We start from the raw sequence: 24902 nt of genomic DNA, 5'->3' as shown, positions 1-24902 counted from the left end.
AATGCAAAACCTGCAAGTGTCCCCTAGTACTTTGAATGCAAGCCAATGAGCCTGTCCCCTCTTCTATGTGTGGCCACTGCTGAGGTGAACCAGCATCCACATTCGCCCCCTCCAAGGACAAGTAAACCTCTATTAAGAAATGTACCCCTCAGAAGTCAGTCACTGATTGACATCCTTCCATAACTCAGATGCCAAAAGCCTTCTGAAGTTTTCCCTTAAATCTCTGTCTTAAGTCTGATGGAAATTATAAATAGCTGTGTAGACAGGTACTTAAGGTCTTAGGAGGAAGAAATGATGGTATTGTAGGACAAATAACCTTTGTGGTGAAAAATAAAACTGTGAATGTAAGCTTAAAATAAAATTATATAAGACCTTACTCACTGGGGCTAAAAGCAAAATGTTGCAGTAAATATGCCTCCTAGCAGCCAAAAATAACTACTAATTGCTCTGTGGATAAGTAGTGATGGAAAATTTGGACAGAATCCATTTTGATACATTTGATACAGAAATTATTTCTAGAACACTCCATAGGAAGTACTTGGATGGACACATAGGTGAATAAGACACAAGGCTTTGCTTTTAAGGGGCCTAAAGAATAGCTAAGATTTTAGGGATTTAGAACTTACTCTGCTGACAGAGCATAAGAGAGAAAGAGAAAAAAAAAAAAAAAAAAAAAGGCTAAACCCAGTTCCCTTCAACGTAGCCTGGCAGTATCAAAGCAAAGAGTAGATACTAAATGCTACCTCTGAGGTGCCTCGTTAGCGCAGTAGGTAGCGCGTCAGTCTCATAAATGCTACCTCTGGCTTTTAAGAATATCTATATCCAGTATTTTATTAAAAGATTAGTGATTTCCAAAACTGCAAGACAGGCACCTAATATCACACACATAGAATTATTATTTTACTACTGGATAGGAACCACTTCCGTTGCTTTAAATTTTGGATCATCTCCAAGGCATTTACTGCAACATCCTCTTTCCCTCTGCAACCAAATTTGCGAGTTTCTATTTTCACCCTCTAAGATATGTTGCAGAGATTACACTGCTACAAGAGTGCTCTTTGTACAGCCTGAGGGTGATGTTTTAGTTAAAAATAACATCAGCTAAAATACATTATGGCAATAACCAGCAGCATCTATAAACCATTACAAGAGTACCTAAAATATTGTTAAGTATCTGGCAGCCCAGCCCATTGTTTAGAAGAAAGCTGTTTCAGAAGCCAGTATACTGTTGGCTCAGAGAAAAGCAGGATGGGGCATCTTTCTCCTAGAGATTTAAGGAGACCAAATATATAAGCAAGAGCAGTGTGGGAGGGGAGGTAGAGTGTGAGAGGCTTGAGGACAGTCAACCCTCCCGCTGGGTCATGCTCACGCACAAGTCACATAAAATTAACAAGTGCTGATGTCACCATCTGGGCCATGCTCCGTGGACAGGAAGTTCTCGTGTGTTCATTATCCCTGGGTCTGGGCTCCACCACCACCCCTGCATCAGTGATTCCTGATTCCAGCTCCCTACTGGACATCTCCACTTGGAGGTGCTACTGGTTCCTCAGACTTCACGTGCCCAAAACAAACTCAGAATTTCCTGACAAAACCTCATCCTACTTCCCTTCCTAATCCTCATGAACGTCACCCAGTTGTCCCAGTTAGAAAACCTGAAGTCATCCCAGATTCATCCTCCCAATGTGAGGATGTCACCAAGGCACACCAGTCCTGACTGATTCTCAAATGAAGTCCCTTGCTTCCATGCCCACTGCCACAGCCCTGAACTGGACATCCGTCATCTATCATCTATCATTTGGATTAGATGACATAATCCATGCAAACCATTGAGCAAAGTGGTTCTGCAAAACTAACACTCAAATGTCAGCCACCATTATGGAAAACATTTCTGAAGGCACGGTGTCATAACAATTAAAACTATTATTTGCAATCCATCAGCTTTTGTTAAAATCTGGGTTCTAATACAGATCATCTCTGTAGCGTTCTGCAAATTACCTAACCATCCTAGACCTCAGTCTTCCAAAGTATACACTATTTTTAAATGATACTACATGCCATGGTCACAGTTGAAATTTTAAGAAATGAGACAGTAAAACTGAATTCAGTGCCTCGCACAGAAGTGCTCAATAAATGTTAGCTTTTATCGCTATCATTATTAAATACTAGACTTTTAAGAAGACTTGCAGCTCCATCTCCTCTAGCCTGAATCCCACAAAACCACAATAACTATTTTTCTAAAATGCTAATCAGATCATGTGACTCTTTCCCTTGCCTACAGTAATGCAATGACTCCCTTCTGTGCTGACAGACTGAAACCCCAACACGACAGGATACCTAAGCATTCCTACCTTTCCACATCTCATCCATTTCAGTTTCTCGCTTACCCTCAATGATCTACTTGTTCCCCAAAGAGCACAAACTTCTTCATGCTTCCTGAACCTTTGTAGCTGTAACTTCTTTTATCTAGAAAGTCCTTCCAACATCAACCTCAGTCTCTGGCATATCTCATCACCTGATAACTAGTTATAATCCCTTCCTGGGTCCATTTAAGTGTAAGTTCCTTGGAAGGACCAACCTGGTCTCCTGTCTCTCAGGGGGTAGGGTGGGGGAGTCTCTTGTCCTCTGTTGTGAGGCACATAGTGCACACGTCTGTTAAAGCATGTACTACTATGTATACGTGACCTTTCTGCTCATTTAATTTTCTCCCTTCCCTGCAGCCAGCTCCACAACAACAGGCACTCTGCTTTGTTCATCTCTGCATCTCCACTCCAAGAACAGCGCTGTGCCCATAAACAGGACTCAATACATTTGCTGCTAAGTTAAAAGGAGAACATAAGACCTACCTAAACATCTGTAGAAATAATGAGCTACAGACATGAATGACACCCAGATATCAGTGATAATAAGGTGAAGAGTAACTTCATTTCGCAGAGTCCTAGTGGTAGAGATCTGAGGTCTTCTGAGAGCACCTGGAGCACTTTATGGATGAGGAAGCTAAGGTAGCTGAGAGCATGGTGATCTTCCTACCACTGCCCCTGGTGCTAGACCCAGGGGCCATCACTCTAGAGCCAGATATCCTTCTTACATAATGTCATCTGCATTACAGCACAATTAGTTAGCTAGTGTTCTTTTTTTTGTGAAAGCTAGAAAAGCCGACCATAAAAGTCCTTTGAAAATCCAAATTATGATTTATTTAATGCCTACCCCTGTCTTTCCTTGTATTCCTCAAAACCCAAAAATGTGCTCCAAGGAACTCTAATTCTTGGTATGACTTTGAGAAGAGAAAAGCATTGCATCATCAAATACCTGGTAAATGCAGGCCACCCATAGAGCTTCTGGAGATTATATTAACATATTAAGGGCCCTGTAGTAATTATGCTCTGTTAGAAAATTCATTCCAACTAGCTGCGACCAGAGTAATTTAGACATAGGTCCCTTTTATGGAGCATGATTTGTTAACAGAAAGTGTTGGGGAAGAGTTCCTGGAAGGTCCTTCTCCTTCATATGGGAAGTGGAAGCAGGACACAATCTGCAACATTGAAAGGCTGCTTTGATGGTGCCCAAGTGTCCCTCTGGAACTAACTCTTCACTTGGTGGATTCTCCTAGACCCTAGTAAGGAAAAGAATTATTCCAGTCTTAAAGGTTTAAAACAGCAATCTTCCTACTAAGGATGTAAAATTGACCAAAGTACAGAGACTTGAGAAGGGGACTGAATTCACTCATTCATTCAACAAATTTATCCACATTAAAAAAAAAAAAAAAAAAAAAAGCAGCCAACATTGGGGGAAAAAAAAAAGCAGCCAACATAAAGAAAATCCTGTGGGGGCATCTGGATGGCTCAGTCGGTGAGGCAGCTGGCTCTTGATTTCAGCTCAGGTCATGATCTGAGAGTCCTAGGATCGAGCCCCACGTTAGGCTCCACACTCAATGGGGAGTCTTGCTTGAGAGCCTCTTCTTCTCCCTCTGCCCCTCCCTCCACTCATGTGCACGCTCTGTCAGAGAAATAAATCTCTTTTTAAAGATTTTATTTATTTGACAGATTTATTTGACAGAGAGAACACAAGTAGGCAGAGTGTCAGGTAGAGGCAGAGGAAGAAGTGAAGTAGACTCCCCGCTGAGCAGGGAGCCCCTTGCAGGGCTCAGTCCCAGGACTCTGGGATCATCATCTGAGTCAAAGGCAGATGCTTAACCAACTGCGCCACCCAGGTACCTCAATAAATAAATCTTTTAAAAAAAATCCTGTACTTGGGGCGCCAAGTTAGCATCTGCCTTTAGCTTGGATCATAATCCCAGTTTCAGGCTCCTTGCTTGGTGAAGAGCTTGCTTCTCCGTCTGCCTGCTGCTCCCCCTACTTGTGCTCTCTAACAAATAAATTAAATCTTAAAAATATATATATATAAAAACAAAGGCCACAAGGATGGACCTAGAGTGTGTTAAGTGAAATAAGTCAGACAGAGAAAGACAAATACGATTCCACTCATATATGGAGCGTAAGAAATAAAACAAATGAACAAAGGGGAAAAAAGAGACAAAACCAGACTCTTAAACATGGAGAACAAGCTGTGGTTGCCAGAGAGGATTTGGGTGGGGGATGGGGGAAAGAGTTCACTTATCGCAGTGAGCACTGAGTAATAGATAGAATCGTTGAATCACTCTATTATACACTTGAAACTAATAAAACACTATATGTTAATTATACTTCAATATATAAAAGAGCAATGGCTTAGGAGACATATGGACCAGGGTATGTATCTTTGCCATACTGTTTATTAGTTCATGACCCTGAACAAGCTATTTAACCTCTCTGCTTTTTCCTTAACTATTTAACTATTTAAAGCTATTTAACCTCAACTTTTTCACCTATAACATGAAGACGATGCAAGTACCTACCTCAGAGTCATCATGAGAGTTAAAATTATATGCTTGTTCTATATGAGCTTAAATATAGTTTAGTTTATTAATCAATTTCACTAAAGCTTTATTATTATGACTAAAATTCTTTTATTCTTAAGATTATGATTTCATTACTTATCACTATTTTTGAAACAATTTCACACAGCCACAATGAGATGACTAGAGTAAGTTCTTGGAACTGGAACTGCTGTGTCTAATGGGATGCTCCGTCCTCCCCAGATAAAGACATTTAGAGGCTTTTGCCAAATTGCTCTCAGGGAAGTTGTCTTAGCAGCAGTATATGAAAGGGGTCTGCTCCCCACAGCTTTTTCAGTGCTATGTAGCATGGTCTTTTTCATTTTAATGTCTTTAAACATTTGGAAGAAAAATGACAGTATCTCCCTTTTTATTTTATTTAATATTCTTTGATTATCCATCCATGAGGACAAGTGAAACCGTTTTTAAAACCTGAAACTATTTTTTCACACTTAATACCCATCTCCTGGTTCTTCTCTGGATAACTTTTTCTTCATATGCTCTACCTATTTTTTTTTCTTTTCATCAACTGATATTCATTTAGCATCTAACTGAGCTCACTTAAATTAAATATGTTGTCAAAATGATTTTTTAAATGTATATATAAGTTTGATATATTTATGAGGTTAAATCTTTCAATCTTTCCCTTTACGGTATCTGTCTTTTGGGTTGGCCTTGAAAAGACCTCATTACCCAAAATTAGAGACTAAGTCTACTGTATTTTATTCTAGTGCTTTAGGGCATGTCTTTGTATACATATTTAACTCTTTACTAGATCTGTAATTGAGAAGGAGGGAGTAGACAATGAGCTTGAGATCTTACTTCTTCCTGGATATTTCGCTAGTTGACAAGACCCCTTGCAGAAAATAAAACTTGTAAATAAATAAAAGAGGCAGAATGAAAAAAAAAAAAAAAAAAAAGACCCCTTGCAGATCCATTCTCCCCCCAACTAATCTCAAAGTCTGCCTTGTAATCCATCACACCCATGGTTGCACCTGGGTCTACCTCAGTGCAGGCAGCTCTATAAGGAACAGCAGGCAAGAATAGAGCACACCTGACTGCCCTCTCCTACCCTCTACCACCCACCTCATTTCTTTGCCTTGCATGGCTGAGGCCGGGAACCAATGTCACAGCCTCTCTGCCTCCATCCAGTGACAGGGCTGCAAGTGCAGCTGATCCCTGTAAGTCACAGGTGTCCAGGGCCATGATTTCTGACAACCCTCTGCTGCAGTATCTTGCCCCTTCAGCTAGATGGCTGAAGTGTGAGTCTGTGAGTGCTCTACACTTGGGACATGCTCTCCCTTAGGATATAAACCAACTGCAGCTTTTCTGAAACAAGGTATCAAGCACGCTCTATCTCACACCTTTCCTAGAAATCTCTGGTGTGGGAGGCACTTATTCCTCGTTACCAGCATAACAGTAGACATTTTATCCTTGTATATTCTAATTATCATTTCAATGGGAATTTGGGAGTGGGTGGAATGAACACCTGTGCTCAAGTGCATCTTGCCAGAAAACCAAACAGATTTGTAATTAACACTTAATCCCGCCACTCATGAATTTCAAGAACAATCTGTGCCTGGTAACAACGCGCAGCAGACAACTCACACACATTACCTTTGATAGCTGCTAAATAGCCCCGGAGTTCTCGCTGAAGCCTGGTACCTTCTGCCTGAAAGACACACAAACACAGAGATGCTAAGAATCTTGTCTACATTTTGCATGGAAACATGTGAAAGGCAGTAAGTCTCAGAGATATTATTACCAGAAGCTCATTCTTGAAAGAACATAAATATGTACACACAGACTAAATAAGGCACCCATCCATGTAAACATTTATAGAGATTTTATTCAGCTTAAAAGTAAAGGTAAGTCAGATTTTGCTGAGAACGGGAACTGACCCACCAGAGAGCCTCCTATATATTCAAGAGCCAGCAAGACCCCAAATGTTGATGCATGGAATACAACAGTCAAAAATTGATCCCCACTGTTCAATATGGTAGCTACTAGCTACTAGCTGAGTGCTCGCAGCGCAGCTTGTCCAAATGGAGATGTACTGGAAGTGTAAAATACCAGATTTCAGAGACTTGGTTGCAAAAACTCTAATTAATAAGTTTTATATCGATTACATGGTAAAATGATAATACTTGGGATATACTAATGATGTGGTTTTGGAATATAGATGAGGTTCAGTGGGGTGAGGTCTGCAGTCAATGACCAAGAAAGAATTCTTAAGACATCTCTAGTGGAAAATGGTGGTTTATTAAAGCACGGGGACAGGACCCATGGGCAGAAAAAACTGCACTGGGGTTGTGAGGATCAAGTGATTATATAGAAGGGGTTGGAGAAGATTTAAAAAAAATAAAATAAAAAGGAAGTTTTCAAAAGAACTTCCACATGCTAAAGAGGACCTACAAGGTACCAGAGACCTTGCCTTGTCAAGTTAAGGTTGTATTTCCCTCTAGCAAAGCAATAACAGGAAGACAGTGGGGAGCTTCCTAGAAGAACATCCCATATATCCCAGCCAGGAGTAGGTGGGGGGGGGGGGGGAGTTGCAGGGTGTTAGCTTATGCTTTGCCTTCCACTAGCTTCTGCTCCCTCACCACTGAGTTAAATAACTGTATTATTAAAATGAATTTCACTCTTTCTAGTTTATAAAATGTGGCCACTAGAAATCTTTAAACCTCATTTGTGTTGTGTGTTATATTATTATTTGGCATCATCAAAATAGAGACCATCGAAAATCATAAATTTTGACATAAAATCTTTGTTTTGGTTTGGATTAGAATTAGAAACTCTGAGACTAAAATGAGATTGCCAGCAGTGGAGAAATGAGGCAGGCAGGGGTACACACATGGTACATGATAAGCAAGTTACCAGGGTAGGCAGCCCAGCCTCAGTCTGTCCACACTGGCGAGCTCTGGGAGAAAGTGTCAGACCCCCTTTAGATAACTGAAGTGGGACATTCACTCATCAACTCCTATTAGCCAGATTAGCCACCAGGTTGAGGGCTGCTCCTGGGGGATACCAGAGAAAGGCCTCAGGCAAAGAATCCTCCTTGTGGAAAGTAGATACTAATCCAGTGGGCTCAGAAAGGGTAGGTACTAGGGCAATTGGAAACATTTTAAAAATATACATTTTAACTGCACAATCATTTAATAAACTTGCAGATAGCTAGCACACAGAAGGACTCCACCTTGGTAATTAATGAAATAGCAACAATAATAGTCCTATTCAATTCAACAAGCATGTGTTAGCATTGAGCAAAAAAAGGGGGTAGGTATGAAGGGGGAAAAAAAAAAACCCTACTGCCTTCAGTAAATTGCAATCTAGTAGAGGAACTGAAGTATCGAAATAAAAAGTGCATTGCAAAACAGGTTACATTTAGCTCTGCAATAACCATTCCAAGTATTCGGGGGTACAAAGTAAAGAAAATGCTCACCACATTTAAAAATAGACAGTGATTAATACAAAGAAACTCTGAAAAGGAGTGTTTAAGATTATGACTAGACCCCAAAAGGACTTCTGGATGAGACTATTTTTCTACATGATCTAGTATACAGAATGTCTCCACATGGTTTAAAATCAAAACTACATTTCTCTTGTTTTGCTGCACTATCCAGAAATATGTTAAGGCTAACTATCACAAGCTAGATTTAAAAGAAAACAAAAAACAAACAAACAAACAAAAATATTCTGGATTTCTGGAGCAACAACGTAAAGTAGAAAACTGTAGGGAAAGTATGAGGAGAATGAATAGAACAACACTTGGGTAAATGTAGAGGATGAAGAGGATCCAAAGAAACGGGTGGAGTTAGACCAGGGTCCATAGCACCACAAAAAGCATTTGGAAAAGAAAGAAGTACAACTTCCCCATACTTAAGATCTGTGATATGAGGGGACAGGTCTGGTTCTGAGTATCTAAGCTGAAATATAAGGTTGTGGGAGGCTGTATCATTGTTAAATCTACTCCGCCCCACACCCCCATGACCCGATCTGATCTGGGGAAGGACTACACTTCCTGCCCATCAACATCAACCATGGCCAATGAAAGGAGAGTAGAAGTGCCCCGCCCCTACTCCTGACCGGTAAGAAGCCATCATGCAGTCCTGTCATTTCTTTCCCCTCTCCCCTATATCTTATAATGCCCCAGATGTGGGTTGCTTCTCCAGCCGGTATCATGGAGTGGAGAGAATGTGGAGCACAGCTGCTGTTCACAGTTTCACGACTGAGAAATCAACCTCTCTGGCCAAAAGCCACTGACAGGCTGCTGCCAAAGCATCCCCTACCCTAAATGGCCTGAGAAAATGGTTCACCATCAATACTGGAAATGCTGAGAGATGGAGAAGGCTGAAATCTAAGAGAAAAAAAAAAAGTCAACAGAGTTAGCAGAAAAGCACCAAAGGCATTGACAGAAACATTTCAGAAGCTAAATCCAATTGGAAGGATTAAGGACAAAGTGGACGGTTTAGCAAATGGAAGCCTGCATGCTGGTCAAGCGATAGAAAGAGGTAAATGGTACAAAGAGAGAAGAAGCGAGGTCCAGAATCCTGCATCCTAATAGATGGCATTTAATTTAGAGAGAATACCCACAATCAGATGTGTGACTTACCTGGGCAGATCTAGACCCAGATCGATCTACAGCCTACAGCCCTAAGAGGTGCAATTAAAAGGCTCTGAATCCCCTAAGACCTTGCTTCTCAAAATGGGAAGTGTCCACCTTGGAGGTTCTTAATGGTCTATCTACAGCACAGACAGAGACAAAATACACCTAAAGAATCTCTCTGGAACATCAGTTTACTGAGGGTGGAGTTGAGCAAAGGGAGAAGAAACCATTCTTTTAAACCACTAAGCCACCTGTTATGATGTACAAAGAAGACCTACACAGAGATTAAATGCAGAACTGCACAAACATCCACTGTTTTCACCTGTCCACTTCAGGGCTCTACGGTCCCACCCATCATGGTACTTCCCAGTAAATGTGCAAGCAAGCTAGGAAGAGCTTGTCTTTAACTTAGGAGTCTGCTTTCCCCTCAGAAAGCCATACAAAGCCAGCTGGTTATGAGTCACCATGATCATTCAGGGTTTCTGGAAATCTCAAAAAAATAGTGCGGAAGGATACTCTTTTCCCAAATGTTTAAGAAATAAAGCATGTCAATCTAATCCCACAATTGCCTTTTCTTTCTGAAAAAGAGAGAGCATGAAATAAATTCAGGCTTCACTCCAGACACTGCATTCCCCTAGCCCAAGGGAAGCAATGAACATTTTTTTAAAAAATGAAATAAGAATCCCAGAAGAAATTTTGTAGGTATCTAAGAGGGGCAGACGGTTCAAATTAGACAATAATGGCTTAAACAGATGAGTTCAATTTAAGCAGATAAACTCAAAGTCGGATTTAAATAACTTTCTTCTTTTCCAATTATTGAAATTCTTAATTTTTCTTCATGATTATTTAAGGTTCATAAATCATTTGGTAATAACCACCTTGAAGATCATCTAAAATTCTGCCTGAATCAAAAAGGTAAAAGGCTCTGGAGAGAAATTTCTCACCTATAATGTGCCACAAAGTAGTAGTTCTACAGAACCAACTGCCTAATAAAATTTTCTTAACATCATTATTCTATGTGAATCACAAAGAGGCTTTAAATTAGAAATAAATTCTTATACCAAAGCTCAGATTTCAATGCATCTAAAATTTGTTTCATATTCCTCTGGAAATTACCATTTCAGTAATTCAGCCTTGAATTATGTATTGCACAGAAAACAGATTCAAAATTATACCATCTACAACTATATGAGTATGTTCTCCCTTTGAATCCTTCATGTTGTACTAGGGCTCAAGGCAAGATGAATCCAAGTGATTCTATTATAATTAAGTTGTCTGATTGCCAACTAATACTCCTCCTCGGACAAGATCTAAGGATTCTCGCCTACAACATTCCTTTCCCTGGCACATAGGATAATAATGTGGCTCTGATGCTGAAGGTTCTTCATTTATTTTTTCAGTTGAATCATTTATCAGTGTCAGAAGCTGCTGCTTCTCCAGCCCAGACAATGCCGGGCCTCACTTTCTTCCCACACAGCCCAAGGGAGTCGGCCTGCTTTTCCTTTCTCATTAAAGCTACTTCTACCCACACACTCCCTTGGGTGTCACACTCTTGTAAGGCTAAGGAGAACGAAAGAGTCTCCCTAGTTCCCTGCTTCCAAGCTGTCCTGGAAAACAAGACAGGGTCATTTTGGGTTTCATCATGGAGATAATAAAAAAATCACCAGGCATGCAAAAAGTACACATGGTTTTAAAACCTTACAAAGGTCTGAGAATCACTGCCTCTAGTAAAAAAAAAAAAAAAAATCTGTTTATTCCTTTGCTAGTGATATCTTAAAGCTGTTCCTTTCTTCCATTCCTTCTGTAAGCACTACTCAGGAGAGCCACATCCTCCCCTGAGGATTAGAGTGAAACTTAAAATCTAATTAAATAGTTAGAGAAAGAACATTGGCACACAAACACGGAAGGTTTCAGATATCTGTCTTAGTCAATAAAAAGAAATAACATTCTATATTAATTAAATCTGTTTTCAAATTGTTTGACATCAGATTGGTCCTCAGTAGAACCAATTATTTAATTATTTGTATATATGTCTTGGGGTAGATGGGGGAGGCGAGGGGGGAGGGGTGTTGGACGAGGGGGGGTCCCAGACATGCTGCTCCTGGATAGATTTCATCTGAAGTCTCTCTTCAGCACCTGGGACAGCCCCATTCTTCAAACAAAGATTTAACCTAGATAGTATCAAAGGGCCATTACTGCATCAAAGTTTCCTACTGCACTCTGCTAAGTGAACAGATGACTTTTAAACGTATTTCCTTCAAACTGAGCCAAGTCCCTAGTAAGAAGAACTACCACAGACTCCAAAACTCAGTAGTGTCTCAAAATCTTATAAGGCATTGGACTTTAAAACAAGGCTGCATTTAGCTGTGGTGAATGACGTTTGATGATTAATGAGTCAAGCTGTTTGTTGTTTAGATATGCTAAATTCTGAAGCATTAAAAATATATCAATATTTGTTAATACTTACACTTAGAACTTCAGAAGCCATAAAGAGGTATAATTTTGTTAGCTTACCTTTAATCCTGTTACTTCTGCCCAAAGAAGCCTCAGTTGAGGCATTAATTTGATTGAATTGTAGATACAATGCATAGAATGAATGAATAATTTCTAAGGAACTACACTTAGGGCAGCAATTACTGAAAATTCAAGGGCATGCCCACATACCACCATGTATATGATACCCCTGCGCAAGGGTGTGAATCATTATGGCCCTTACTGTGCTTGCAAAACCACATCTAGTGGATATTACTCATAGGGTTATGCAAATCTAGCCAAATACCTTAAACAATAGGCATTCATTACCTATTAAACAGCCAAGGGCTTTCTGAGCTGACTTGTTAAAATGCTGTGAGTGTAGTACTAATTTACATTTATAGGTAACTTTTGTCATAAAAAGAAAGGATGGACGGGAGAAAGAAGACACCACATACATTACAGAAATATTTTCATTAACTTGCCTTTCAGAAATTGTGATTTGACGCTCAGATAGAAAGCCAACAGTACTGACATATAAGAGTTAGATCTGAAGAGATATAATGTCACAAAGTTATGATTTCACAAAGTTAAGTCCTGTCATCTCATCTGTGATCATGAGCCTATAGAAGTTCCCATAGTCACATTATTATTTTTGGCCTTTCCTGACATTTTTCTGATGAAAAGGCTAAGTAACATTATCGAGTTAAAACTGGCCCAATTTCTCAGAGTTCAGACAGGTTAACTCAATCTAAAAAGCAATGCTAATAAGATTTCTTATCATTTTTGAAGCTTAGAAGAAAATTAGATTATCAAGGAGATGAAGTTTAATAAGGCCACAATCATCATCTTGATTAACAGATGACTAATCTGAATCCACTTATGATTAAAGATAACGTTAGGCCACTGAACACTAAAGGCACTCTTGGTCTGTGAAGAAACAGAGCTCTTTCCCTATGACAAGTGAGATGTACTTATACTGGAAGATGACAGATTTTCAAATGTAAATGCAGGAGGGTCTCTAAAATTTACATTTTTGTTTCCTTGCTTTAAGCTCTTTGTCATTAACAGGAGCCATCATTAAGACCCTAACATTGACTTGATAGAAAAATTTCTCCATTTCAATTTTTTTTCTTTTGGCAGATACTAATGCAAAAGATTTAAGAGAGAGGAAATCTAAATGGGTTTTGAAATCTGCATTGATGGCAGTGGAGGGTAAGAGGGTACAGGGACATGTGACAGACAGCAGAGAACATCTCAGCTTCCACAATTTCATCCCAGATTCCTGGCCCAATTTCCAACTCCCCTTGTCAGCAATTCCAAGAGTATTTACAATCTAAAAAACAAATCAAATATATTCTTTACCTTTCAACAAAACCAATAATCTAGCTACTAGTAATTCCTTATACAAATTTTCCATAGAATTCCCTTAAGCCCACTAACTTGAGTTCAAGTAGATCTCTATTCTGGTCTTACGGTAAGCTAACCCATGTGTGTAACGGGACATAAGTGCCTAGTTAGAACTATTAAAGTCACCACATTCAGGCTGAATACAACGTGAAGATATGCTTTATTGCTGTTAGGCAATTGAGTTTGTGATCCCTGAAAAGCCGTCCCATTTTTTTTCCTGTACATGTAACTCATAAGGTGCTTTAGGACTATTATATAAACATTTTTTCAACCTTGGCCTTAATACCTGGAGCACAGTATTTAATATAGTGGAGAGGAAATCAACACAGAAATTCAGGGAAACTCCACGAGACTCCCACCCCAACAATGGCTTATTGTTCAATGTCCCTTTCTGTGGGTGTGGATGTCTACAACGTTGCATTGTGACCGAACAGGACAGGCTGTAAAAGTATGAGAAAAGCAATTGCTCTGTCAAGTTACTAATGAGATGTATTAATGAGAGGGAAGGGGTGCCCTGTCAATCATTATGCTAGTCACAGTATAATATTCAGAATGTTCCTAAAACTCCATTTTTGATGTATTAGTTTTTTAGAGCTACCATAACAGAATACCACAAACTGCGTGTATTAACAATAGAAGTTTATTTCTTCACAGTTCTGGTAGCTGAAAGTCCAAGGGATTTTCAGGGATTGGTAGGTTTGGCTTCTCCTGAGGCCTCATTCCATGGCTTACAGGCTGGTGGCCTTTGTTTGCATGTATCCTTGGTGTCTGTCCTGTGCCTTGTAAAGACATCCGTCATAATGGATTATGACCCACCCAGATGATCTCATTTAATCTTAACTACCTCTCTAATGTCCCAGTCTACAAATATAGTCACAACTCTGAAGTGTCCTGGACTTCAATATATAAATTTAGGGGTACACAATTCAGCCCATGATGATATTCTCAAAGCAAGTTCATAGTTCAGCAACACAATCCCAAAGTCTAACACTCAGTGGTCCCTTTGTTCCAGATGCTGTCCCAAGGGCCACAGTCCAATTAAATCATGATCCTCAAATTAACTCCCTGAAGTCAGCACACTTTTACCAAAGAGAAGACTGAGACGCAGAGGCTGAGCAACTTGCCCAAAGATCCTACTGCTGGTAGAAAGGAACATGTGTACCAGAGCCTGGGGAGTCTGCGTGATTCAGACTCCATAATCTGCCTCCAGAGCCCACGTGCCTCACTGGCCTCCTCCACCTCTGTGTCCCCAGTCTACAAATGCATGGATAACAGCTGAGGCTGTCCATGAAGAATCAGCTGTTGATCAGTGACAATAATTTAATGTAAGACACTGTTTTCTGTGTTCTCATGATATAGTCCTAATCTTGAAATTAAAATACCAACTGTTCACTTGTTTTGCTCAAAAGCTCACAATTCCCAGAGTATATTCTATGGTTTCATGTAGCACAGTGGTTAGACGGGTGGTTTCTGGGACCTGTTTTAAAATCTGAGTTCTACTACTTTTAACTGCAACCTTAAGCAAACCACCTTACTTCTCTAGGCCTAGGATTCCTCATCACATCAGTAAAATAATAGTACTTACTTTCAAGAGCTATCATGAAGGTCAAGGGAGATAGTCCATGGAAAATACCAGAAGAGAGCCAGGCACATAGTACGCATTCCATAAAAACTGGACGTTATTATATTACTATGATTATTCTACAAAATATTTTCAAGAGGAACAGATTTTCAAAGGTAAATGCAGGAGGGTCTCTAAAATTTACATTTTTGTTTCCTTGCTTTAAGCTCTTTGTAGTTAACAGGAGCCAGCATTAAGACCCTAACATTGACTTGATAGAAAATTTTCTCTATTTCAATTTTTTTTTCTTTTGGCAGATATTAATGCAAAAGATTTAAAAGAGAGAGGAAATCTAAATGGGTTAGATTTCTGGGTGAAATCTAACCTGGGGCTCCTGGGTGGCTCAATCATTAAGCATCTGCCTTTGCTTAGGTCATGACCCCAGGTCCTGGGATCGAGTCCCACATTGGGATCCCTGCTCGTTGGGAAGCCTGCTTCTCCCACTCCCCCTACGTATGTTCCTGCTTTCACGGTCTCTCTGTCAAATAAATAAATAAAATATTTAAAAAGAGAGAGAAAGAGAAATTACAAAGAGTAGGTATTTCATAGATGTTTGAATGACCTAAGTTTTGTTACATATTGTATTACAAAGGAGTATCTTCATGAGGAATATGCAAAACCTCCCCAAAACAAGCTGCTTGGGAATTTAGAATGCTGCCTTTATTTGTACTCCTAAGATTCAAATACATAATTTTATTTTTCAGAAAGATTTTTGTGATAGCTTTAAATGTTGCAATAATAGAGGAACTTAAAATGCATGAGAATAATTTACATAGATATGTAAGAGTGACTTAACATCAGATATGAGAAAAATCAAGTCACTATGATAAATAACTGTAAGGAAATGAGACAGCATGAACAGCAATGCCAAAAGAATCATCAGGTTCATGCTCAAAATGGAAGCTTTGTGACACATATTCAGTTTTCTAATACACAAAGCAGAATTATAACTGTGGACTTCCAGGAGAATCAAGAGAGACGGGGTTTTGTGCAAAACACTTTGTAGATGTCTAAGCCTGCTTGTGGGAAGGCTTCATAATAGAAACACTTCATCACTGCTTTTACCTAAGCCACCCAGAGGTGACTTAGAAATATGTCAATTCTTCAAGCTCCTTAGAAGATTCTTATAGTTGTCTAGGTTAAGGACATATTCAAATAGATGTGCAATTAAGGAAGTCACTGCCTTTACTATACTGGTATGATCTCAGGCATGCATACAGGTTGCTACTACCATCTGATGGCTCTTTAGAGCTGGTGTGGAAGTCCAGATGGGGAGCCAGGAGTCAGTATTGGTATAAGGCCTCCAGGTGATCCTGACAGTTATTCGGAAACATCTAATGTAGTCTGTCACTGTGTCAATAGTGTATTTGACATTCAGTGTGTTGATGTATCTATTGTAAGATGGCCAAAAAGACAGTTAAAAAAATAAAAAAAACAAAAAACAGCAGCTCTGGGTTTCAGTCCATCAGCATCAGACATCCCTTCCAATACTTCTGTCAATTAGGCTGCAACCCCAATGCACAGTCTGCATGAGGGTACAGGATGATTTATGAGAGAGAATCACAGACAATGGGAGCAAATGATACTGGTGCAAACCTGAAAATCAACTGCCCCACATCCAGGCAGATTTTCACGACCAATTCAGACAGCCTTCCTGGGCTCGGATGAGAGATGTGCCTTATTCTCTGCATCCCATTATACAACAATGCAATCAATCTGGGCATCATTCAGCAAGGAGCAACCAAACTAGATAATAAGCTTATTTCACAAGGGGAAGTAGAAGACATACGGAATTGGCTCTAACTGAAGGCTGAGGAATGGGATACGAAATCCTCCCCCGTTCGCAGGGTTAATTAATGTAGTGAGGGAAAATACAGTTAAAGCTAATAACACAGGATACCTGAAAGGAAACCATCAGAGTGATAACACAAAGAGCTTCCTCTGGAAGAGATTTCTTAACTGGGCACCAGGCACCACAGGGAGTAGCACGAACTGAAACCTGGAGGGTCTGTAGTTAAGGCAAATTTTGGTGAGGTTTCAACTAAACCTTCTCATTTATATACTACGCCATACCTAAAGAGATATTCTTTTTTATAAATTTTATTTATTTGACACACAAGAGATCACAAGTAGGCAGAGAGGCAGGCAGAGGGAGAGGGGGAAGCAGGCTCCCTGCCGAGCAGAGTCCGATGCGGCGCTCGATCCCAGGACCCTGAGATCATGACCTCAGCCAAAGGCAGAGACTTAACCCACTGAGCCACCCAGGCACCCCCTAAAGAGATATTCTTATAGATGTAATAAAACAAATAAGAGTAAAGAGGATAAAAGACAGACAGGTTTTCCAATGCGTGTTTTTGTTTTCTTTCTCCCGTCTAGCACTATGGACAGCAACACCTGAACAGTCACAGGAAGCAGATAAATATGTCTTGCTCTTTAAAAGTCAATGAGCAAAATAGTGGAGGATGAATGGATGTATCAGAAAATAAAAGAGAGACTATAGAGAAATATAGGAGAATTTGTAGAGCAAGGACCAATCTGTTCTTTTGACACCTACATGTTTCAACTCTCTGTTCCCTTCCACAGAAGTCAACTAAATTGGCAATCATAGTGGGATATACTTATCAAGAAAGGACTCTAAATCGAGACTATACGCACATATTTTCTATTAAAACAATATTACCAAGGAAGCTGCCGGTCTTAACTAGGGACTTAGTGGCCAGGATTGTATTCCCTTGCTCTTCGCCATACACTGAATGTACTACATCTAAATCAGGTAAACTAAGAGTCTCATAGCTGAGCACTAACACTTTCATGGATATTTAGCACACTGTGATTTGCACTAGAGTGAGAACCTTTGCAGCAACAACTGATAGACACCCATCAAGCTAGAGTCTAGCTGGAAATGAGAGTGTGGGAAGGTGCAGAAATCATTTTTTCTCAGAATACCAACTGGAGTGAGAGTAAACTAGTGTGTAATGTTAAGTGGTGAAACTAGGATACCCAAATGCATCATGGGTATCTGTATTTTTGCACATTCCTGTGCAAATTACTACTTTAACTGCTTAAAAAGAAAAAGGACTTTTGCACCCTAGACCACCAGCTTGACAAAGACAAGAATGACAACCGACATGGTTATCATTCTGCTTCCATTACTTTGGGCATAGCAGACGCTCAATAATTATGTATTCGGTCAGCCAAGAAGAGCTTCAAATATACACTTATCCACAGGGAAGCTCTGTCTTGCCTATTGCCTATTACCTTCGATGAGGTACCCATGGCCGTCCCTCCATCTGTGTACAAGATCCTATGTCCTCCTGCACACTCAAGGACATGAGTCAGCTGTTCTTCCCTTTTTCTGTGATTCATCGCATTTTCCTGCTATACTAAATGAGTCCCACTAATATACACGTATTTTTGCAATCTTAAGAAAAATGTTCGCTTGACCCAACGTCCTCCCCCAAACTACAGTTTTATTTACTTGCCCTTCTTTAAAGCAAAACTTGAAACTTGCTTTTTTGTTTTCCAAGCTTTCTGATACCCTTCACCTTGCTCTAGGTATTCTCTACCTACACAAAAAAACTTGTTTTTCTCTTTATAATTCTCATCATTTTCTAGACGACAATGTTGTGTGTTTATTTATTTTTTAAAGATTTAATTTATTTACTTGAGAGAGAGAGTGAATGGGGAAATGGGAGAGGGGCAAAGGTAAGGGAGGGACAGAATCTCAAGCTGAGTACAGAGATTCTGTGCGGAGCACAGAGACTGATGCAGGGCTCCATCCCACGACCATGAGATCACGACCTGAGCTGAAACCAAAAGTCAGCCACTCCACTCACTGAGCCACCTAGTTGCCCTGTAATCTTATTTATGATGTTTGGCTTATTGTCTGATTCTGTGTTTTGGAATATGAGATCCACAATCGAAGTGATCTTTGTCTTCACTGAAGTTTCCCAAAGACCTAGATACATTCCTGGCAAGAAGAAGACACTTTAAAAAAAAAAAAAAGAGAGAGAGAAGAAGAAGAAGACACTTAATAAATGTAAGGCAGATGGAAGTCTAAACAATTACATATTATTGTTCCAAACATGCATCTATCAACCTACAAAATTTCTTGAATGTTGATATTAACAGGAAACATTTTAAGTTTTGGAAAATATTTGCACACTAAGATGATTTTGTTCTTTGTTTTGGGTTTTTTTTTTTTTTTTTGGTATATGCACACTTAAAAGATTAACAGTAAAATACATATTTGTATACCCAAACAGCTTAAGATACAGAATTATAAAAGTAAGTTTTTAAACCATTGTGCTCCGTACTTACCACCTTCTCTTCACTATTCCTGAAGGTTGTCATTCCCTTGCTTTTCTTTTTTTAATTATTATTATGTTCAATTAGATGGTTTTTGGTATTACAGAATTCTCACAGAAACTTAAAGTTAGCTAGAACTAGGAGTATCTCTAGGGAAACTTTATTTCAAGAGATGTAGACACACACAAATTCTTTTATAGAATATTGTGCAGTCACTGAGTTTAAACTTTAATGGAAACCCATAAATTCAAAAAGACTCAACAATTAAGCTTCTCAGAAGCAATTAACTGGTATCACTTCAATGTATTAATGCTCTGTGGTGAAAACACTGTCCTATCAGTGAAGAATGAACTTGCTCCAAGATACAATACATGGAAAAAAAAAAAAAAAAAACCTAAAATTGGAAAACATAACTGGGATTCAAGGACTGAAAAACATCCTTCTGCATAATTTATTATATTAAGTTAGTAAATATACACAAGGCTCTTGGAACACTGAAAATAATGTATGTGCCAGCTGATATTTATGAAGTAGCATGGAATTAGCATAGAACTCTCCTCCAGAGAGGGGCCAAAGCTTTGCTCTAGTCTTGATAATCCAGATTGAAATCAATTCAAGGCCATATCAGACATTCTCCAGGGACTATTTTGCTGCCAAAAATTAAGATAAAATAGAAAAAGTAAATGACAATGAAGAAGGGCTCTGATACTGAATGAATGAGGAGGCATGGAATATCTAAGACAAAAAGTAAAGACAGAGAATATGCGTGACAAGGAGGCATGTACTGGGGTGCCTGGGTGGCTCAGTGGGTTAAGCCTCTGCCTTTGACTCAGGCCATGGCCTGACCTGGGTCCTGGGATCGAGCCCCACATCGGGCTTTCTGCTCAGTAGGGAGCCTGCTTCCTCCTCTCTCTCTCTGTCTGCCTCTCTGCCTACTTGTGATCTCTCTCTCTGTCATATAAATAAATATAATCTTAAAAAAAAAAAAGAGCCATGTACTTACTAAGTACCTACTTAATAGGTGCTAGAGGGCACGGAAGTTTTATAAATGACTAAGACAGGGTGTCTTCCTTTAAATATTTCATGATCTAATGAGGACATGGATATACTGTCATATAAGAGAAATCGAACAAGAGTTACCAGATGAACTATAAAAGATGTACTACAGGAGTCTATAGAGGAAGATGCTGACTGAGGAGAATGGAAAGACCTCATGCAGGAAATACTTGCCAGTTGACTATAAGAGAAGGTGGGATTGGAACACATGGACATGACAGGTCAGGCAAGGGTGATTTAATTGCAGGGAAGCACTTGCAAGTGGGGGAAATGGAAGTAGAAGAAGAACTTGGAAGTAAGCAGTTCAGTCCCTAAATGATATTGTTAGATATGGACCACCAACTATTCACTCCACCAGTTTCCTTTCTGCCTTTCACTGCACCAGAGCACCTGGATTCCTATTTATCTCCCCAATAGGGTGCTACAGAGAAAAGCCACTTGCATCACAGATAGGATGTATGGGCCACTGGGATCAAATCAGGGTATGACTAAAGAAAGGTTTAATGCTCTGAATGTGAGAAGAAGCCCAAGGCAATTTGTAGCTACAAATAATTTATGTCCTACAAAACAGAGGACTGAATAAAGACCAAGAATAAGCAAGCAGAATTTTCTCTAAGTCACGAAAATACATATTCTTAAAAGGCTAACTTAAGGAAATTACTCCAGACAGAAGATCATGGATTTTAATGAGTTAGAATGTAGGTATGGAGTCAGACATATTTTTGAATAACAGATAGAGCTATTGGTAGAGATGTTCTCAGGTGCAGATTGAGTAGAACTTACTGTTTCACATATCACTCTTGCTTTATTTGATTTCATTAAAGGAAATGGAAACTTATCACCACCTCATATCTATGTTGTCTTCATGATCTACAGACTATTCATTCTCTGTTGGAGAAGTTTCATGAGCCACAACTTTCAGTAGGACTTTTCTTATACACTCTTTGCTGAAATGTCACCAGAATTCTGTCCTGCTGGTCTGCCATGTCCACTTATGACAGGCTTTCACCAAGCATCAAAAGACTTGCTTTCTCTCCACTTGGCAGACTTGTCTGTTATATAATGGACCCAAAGAGAAGTCTGACTAATTTAAACCTTGTATTCTGCTACAAGATATCAAACAGTGGGCAATAAACTGGATGTGAAGGCAATCAGCCCCATAGCTCATCCTTAATATCACACCATTAACAAATGTCATGAACATCATAACTGCATTTCAAATAGTTTGACCTCTTTGATCTTAAATAGCTCTGCTATTTCTGCCTTAATACAACTTAAACATTTTACTTTTCCACCTTTTCCTGGCCCTAAACAAATGACTTCTTTTCTCAAATACAGAACATGAAATAATGCTCAGTTTAAGTGGAAGTATTAAAACCAGACAATAGGAGAGAAATGCTCAATGAGTAACAAACCTGTAATTAGCACAGGGCTCCTCTGAGATGAGTGAGCCTTCATCCCAGGGTGGAGAATTCTTCTGTGACTTCCTTCAGCAGCCACAATGGAGCCAAGATCATTAGGGCCAATTCTATCACCCAGTGAAATGTATTACTACATTTCTTACTAGGAATTCCTGAGAAGGTGGCAGGAACCACATTTTAATTCTTTAGGGACAATACAAACAAACCACATCTTCTTAATTGATAACTGTCATTCTATTAAAGTCTAAAAAGAAGACACTCCAATAAGTTAACAGACTATATTAACTGCTACCTTTCCTTTGGGACATTAATAATGTTAATCATATAGTATACTTGTATGTATAGTACTGCTTATACATTTAGTATGATGTAGCCCAGGAATCATTCCGTAGACATGAATATTTTTGTGGGCTCCATTATGAAACTGAATTAGATGCCAACATTTAATAACTTAGTTATTTCCACTGGTGCACAGTCAAAGTCAGTGAGGATAAGGGAAGAACTCTTAGAAGTCCGGTGCCAAAAGCCAGGACAGAGAACTCTAAGCAGGCATACCACTACACAAGGGGTATGCCAAGTGGTTGATGAGTCTTGGCCAACATGCGTAGAGAAGAGGGGAGGAGAAAAGGGCAGGCCAATGTGAATCAGCCCAGAGTGAAGGAGCAGAGAACACTTTTGACTGGTACAACACAGGAGATGAGGAGATGGTACACATTATCAGGAGACCAGTTACCGTAAAGGTATTGCACAAATAAATACATACTGGGAATAATGGAAGCCAGATTTATCACTCTCAATAAAGGAAATATAAATTTGAACAAAGGGAAGACCCAAAGCAGGAGATACTGAACTGTAATTAGAGATGCCATGGTTTCGGATAAATAGATGAAAAAAAAAAACACAGAGTATGTTATGAATACATGTGTGCAATTCTGTTCAGTTAGAGGACTTACAAGCATGATACCCTAGAACCAAAGAATATAGCCAGCACTCAGCTCCTAGTTTCTAAATGCCATTCTCCACTTAAGAAGACAACAAACCCAGGACTCTTTAAAGAAACAACTCATTTGAAGGCTGGGTAGGACAAGCACAACATGAACTTAGAACATTCTGTGGCAAAACGTTAAAAAAAGAAATTTTCAAAGAATAATGGGGACACAGAAGTCACTACCAGCAGTTCCCCCATTGGGGAAGTGCAATTGTGCTTCAAAAGTACTAGTTTATTACTTGTCAATAAATAAATAAATAAACTGTCAAATAATAAAATCTTTAAAAATACCAAACTTATTGTTTGGGTTTTTTTTTTTTTTTAAGATTTTATTTTTTTATTTGACAGAGATCACAGGTAGGCAGAGAGTCAAGCCGAGAGAGAGGGGAAAGCAGGCTCCTCACTGAGCAGAGAGCCTGATGCAGAACTCAATCCCAGGACCCTGAGATCACCACCCAAGCAGAAGACAGAGGCTTAGCCAACCAGGCGCTGAGCCACCCAGATGCCCCAGGACTAGTAATAATGTTTTATAACCTACTGAATGAAATAAGAAACTCTAAGTCCATACAAAGACAATTAATTAATTGGAAGAGAAGGGAACATTTTTTATCATGGAGCAGAATGTTAAGTAGTAAGTGTAGAAGGAATTGGGAAAAAAATCACTATTTAGCAATCATCGTCTTAAAGTCTATCTCCACAAAATACTTCTAAGATTACTTATGAATTTAAAACTAAGGAATAGAGCAATCAAGCAGACAGCCTCTTTCTAACCAAGTGATAAAAGTTGACATCCACAGTAAAGGCATAAATCAGAATCATGTGTGCCCTGATATCAAACACCAGGAAGATCCTGCCACAGAGGGTCACATGAAGCTAACACAAGAGATGATCAGGCAAACCCAAGTCAAGGGACATTCTACAATTAAACACTGCTCTGTACTCAAAGATCTGAAGATCATGAAAGACAAGAAAAAACTGAAGAACATCTTCAATTTTAAAGAGACTAATGGGACTTGACAACTAAATGCAAATCTGACTGTGGAATGGCCCCGGACCTTGAAGAACATAAGCGAACAATATGTTGAAAATAATTTCTCCCAGTCTGTAGTTTGTCTTTTCCTTCCCTTAACAGGGTCTTTCTCAGACCAAAAGCTTTACCACAGGCAAATTCAGGGTTCGTAATAAATTAGGTGATAATAGAGGACTGACGATCATTCACTGATTTTGATGGATGAACTGTGGCTCTGTAGGAAAGTGTCCTTTTTGTGCACTAGAGAGGTAATAAGTGCATGGGATGGACAGATGGATGGATGGATGGTTGGGTGGATGCATGGATGGATGGACAGGGAGAATGATAAAGTAATCGGAAAACCTAGGTAAAGTGTATACAACAGTTCTGTGTACCTTTTATAACGCTCTATAAATTCAAAATTATTTAAAAATATAAAATATATCAAATCAATTGAGATTTCATGTAAAACGCAGATTTCACCTTTTCTGGGGACTCAGATGTGGCAACTCTGGGCCCCATTCTCATGTGACCAATGTGAGCTGACACTGATAGCTGCTTTTTTTTTTTTTACACCCTACGCATTCTGTAATTCAGCCCAAACCTCACCACTCCTTGTTTCTCTCCTTGCTTACTTCCTCGTTTATGTTTCCTCTCCATCTCTGTAAAAATGTGAGCCTTTGGCTCTTACCTTAAAGCACTTTTATCTGATGTAAGCAGTAGGAGGTCAGCTTTTTCTAAGTAGAAGTGTAAAAGGGGATGTTTTTCAACAGAAATTTTTATTGAGGTAACTGCAGAACCCCATCCAGTTAGAGAAAGTAATACAGAGTCCTTTATCCTGTACCTAGTTTCCCCCACTGTTGCAACAACTATAGTGAGAACTATATCACAACACAGATGCAATCCACAATCTTAATCTCCCCGTTTTTACCTGTATTCATACATGTATGTGTATTTAGTTCTATACAATTTTATCACATGTATAATTTCATGTATCCATCCCCACAGTTAAGACACAGAACCGATTCTACCAGGACAAGGATCATTTGTGCTAACTTTTGTAAACACACCCGCCTCCCTT

The 24902-nt window shown here is 39.3% G+C and overlaps 1 protein-coding gene across 2 annotated transcripts in view; it reads right to left on the bottom strand.

Annotated features, from left to right (window-relative positions):
• Window positions 1–24902, bottom strand: part of AMPH (amphiphysin) — a 266447-nt gene that overhangs the window by 126150 nt on the left and 115395 nt on the right. For both annotated transcript variants that reach the window (XM_082692553.1, XM_082692554.1), the window contains exon 3: window positions 6548–6602. In XM_082692553.1, the coding sequence (XP_082548679.1) occupies window positions 6548–6602 (55 nt within the window). The remainder of the gene's footprint in view (window positions 1–6547; window positions 6603–24902) is intronic.

The sequence above is a fragment of the Mustela nivalis genome (genome assembly GCF_964662115.1).
Source record: "Mustela nivalis genome assembly, chromosome: 12".
Taxonomy (NCBI): Eukaryota; Metazoa; Chordata; class Mammalia; order Carnivora; family Mustelidae; genus Mustela; species Mustela nivalis.
The sequence above is the reverse complement of the archived record's forward strand: the minus strand, read 5'-3'. Positions and strand labels throughout refer to the sequence as shown.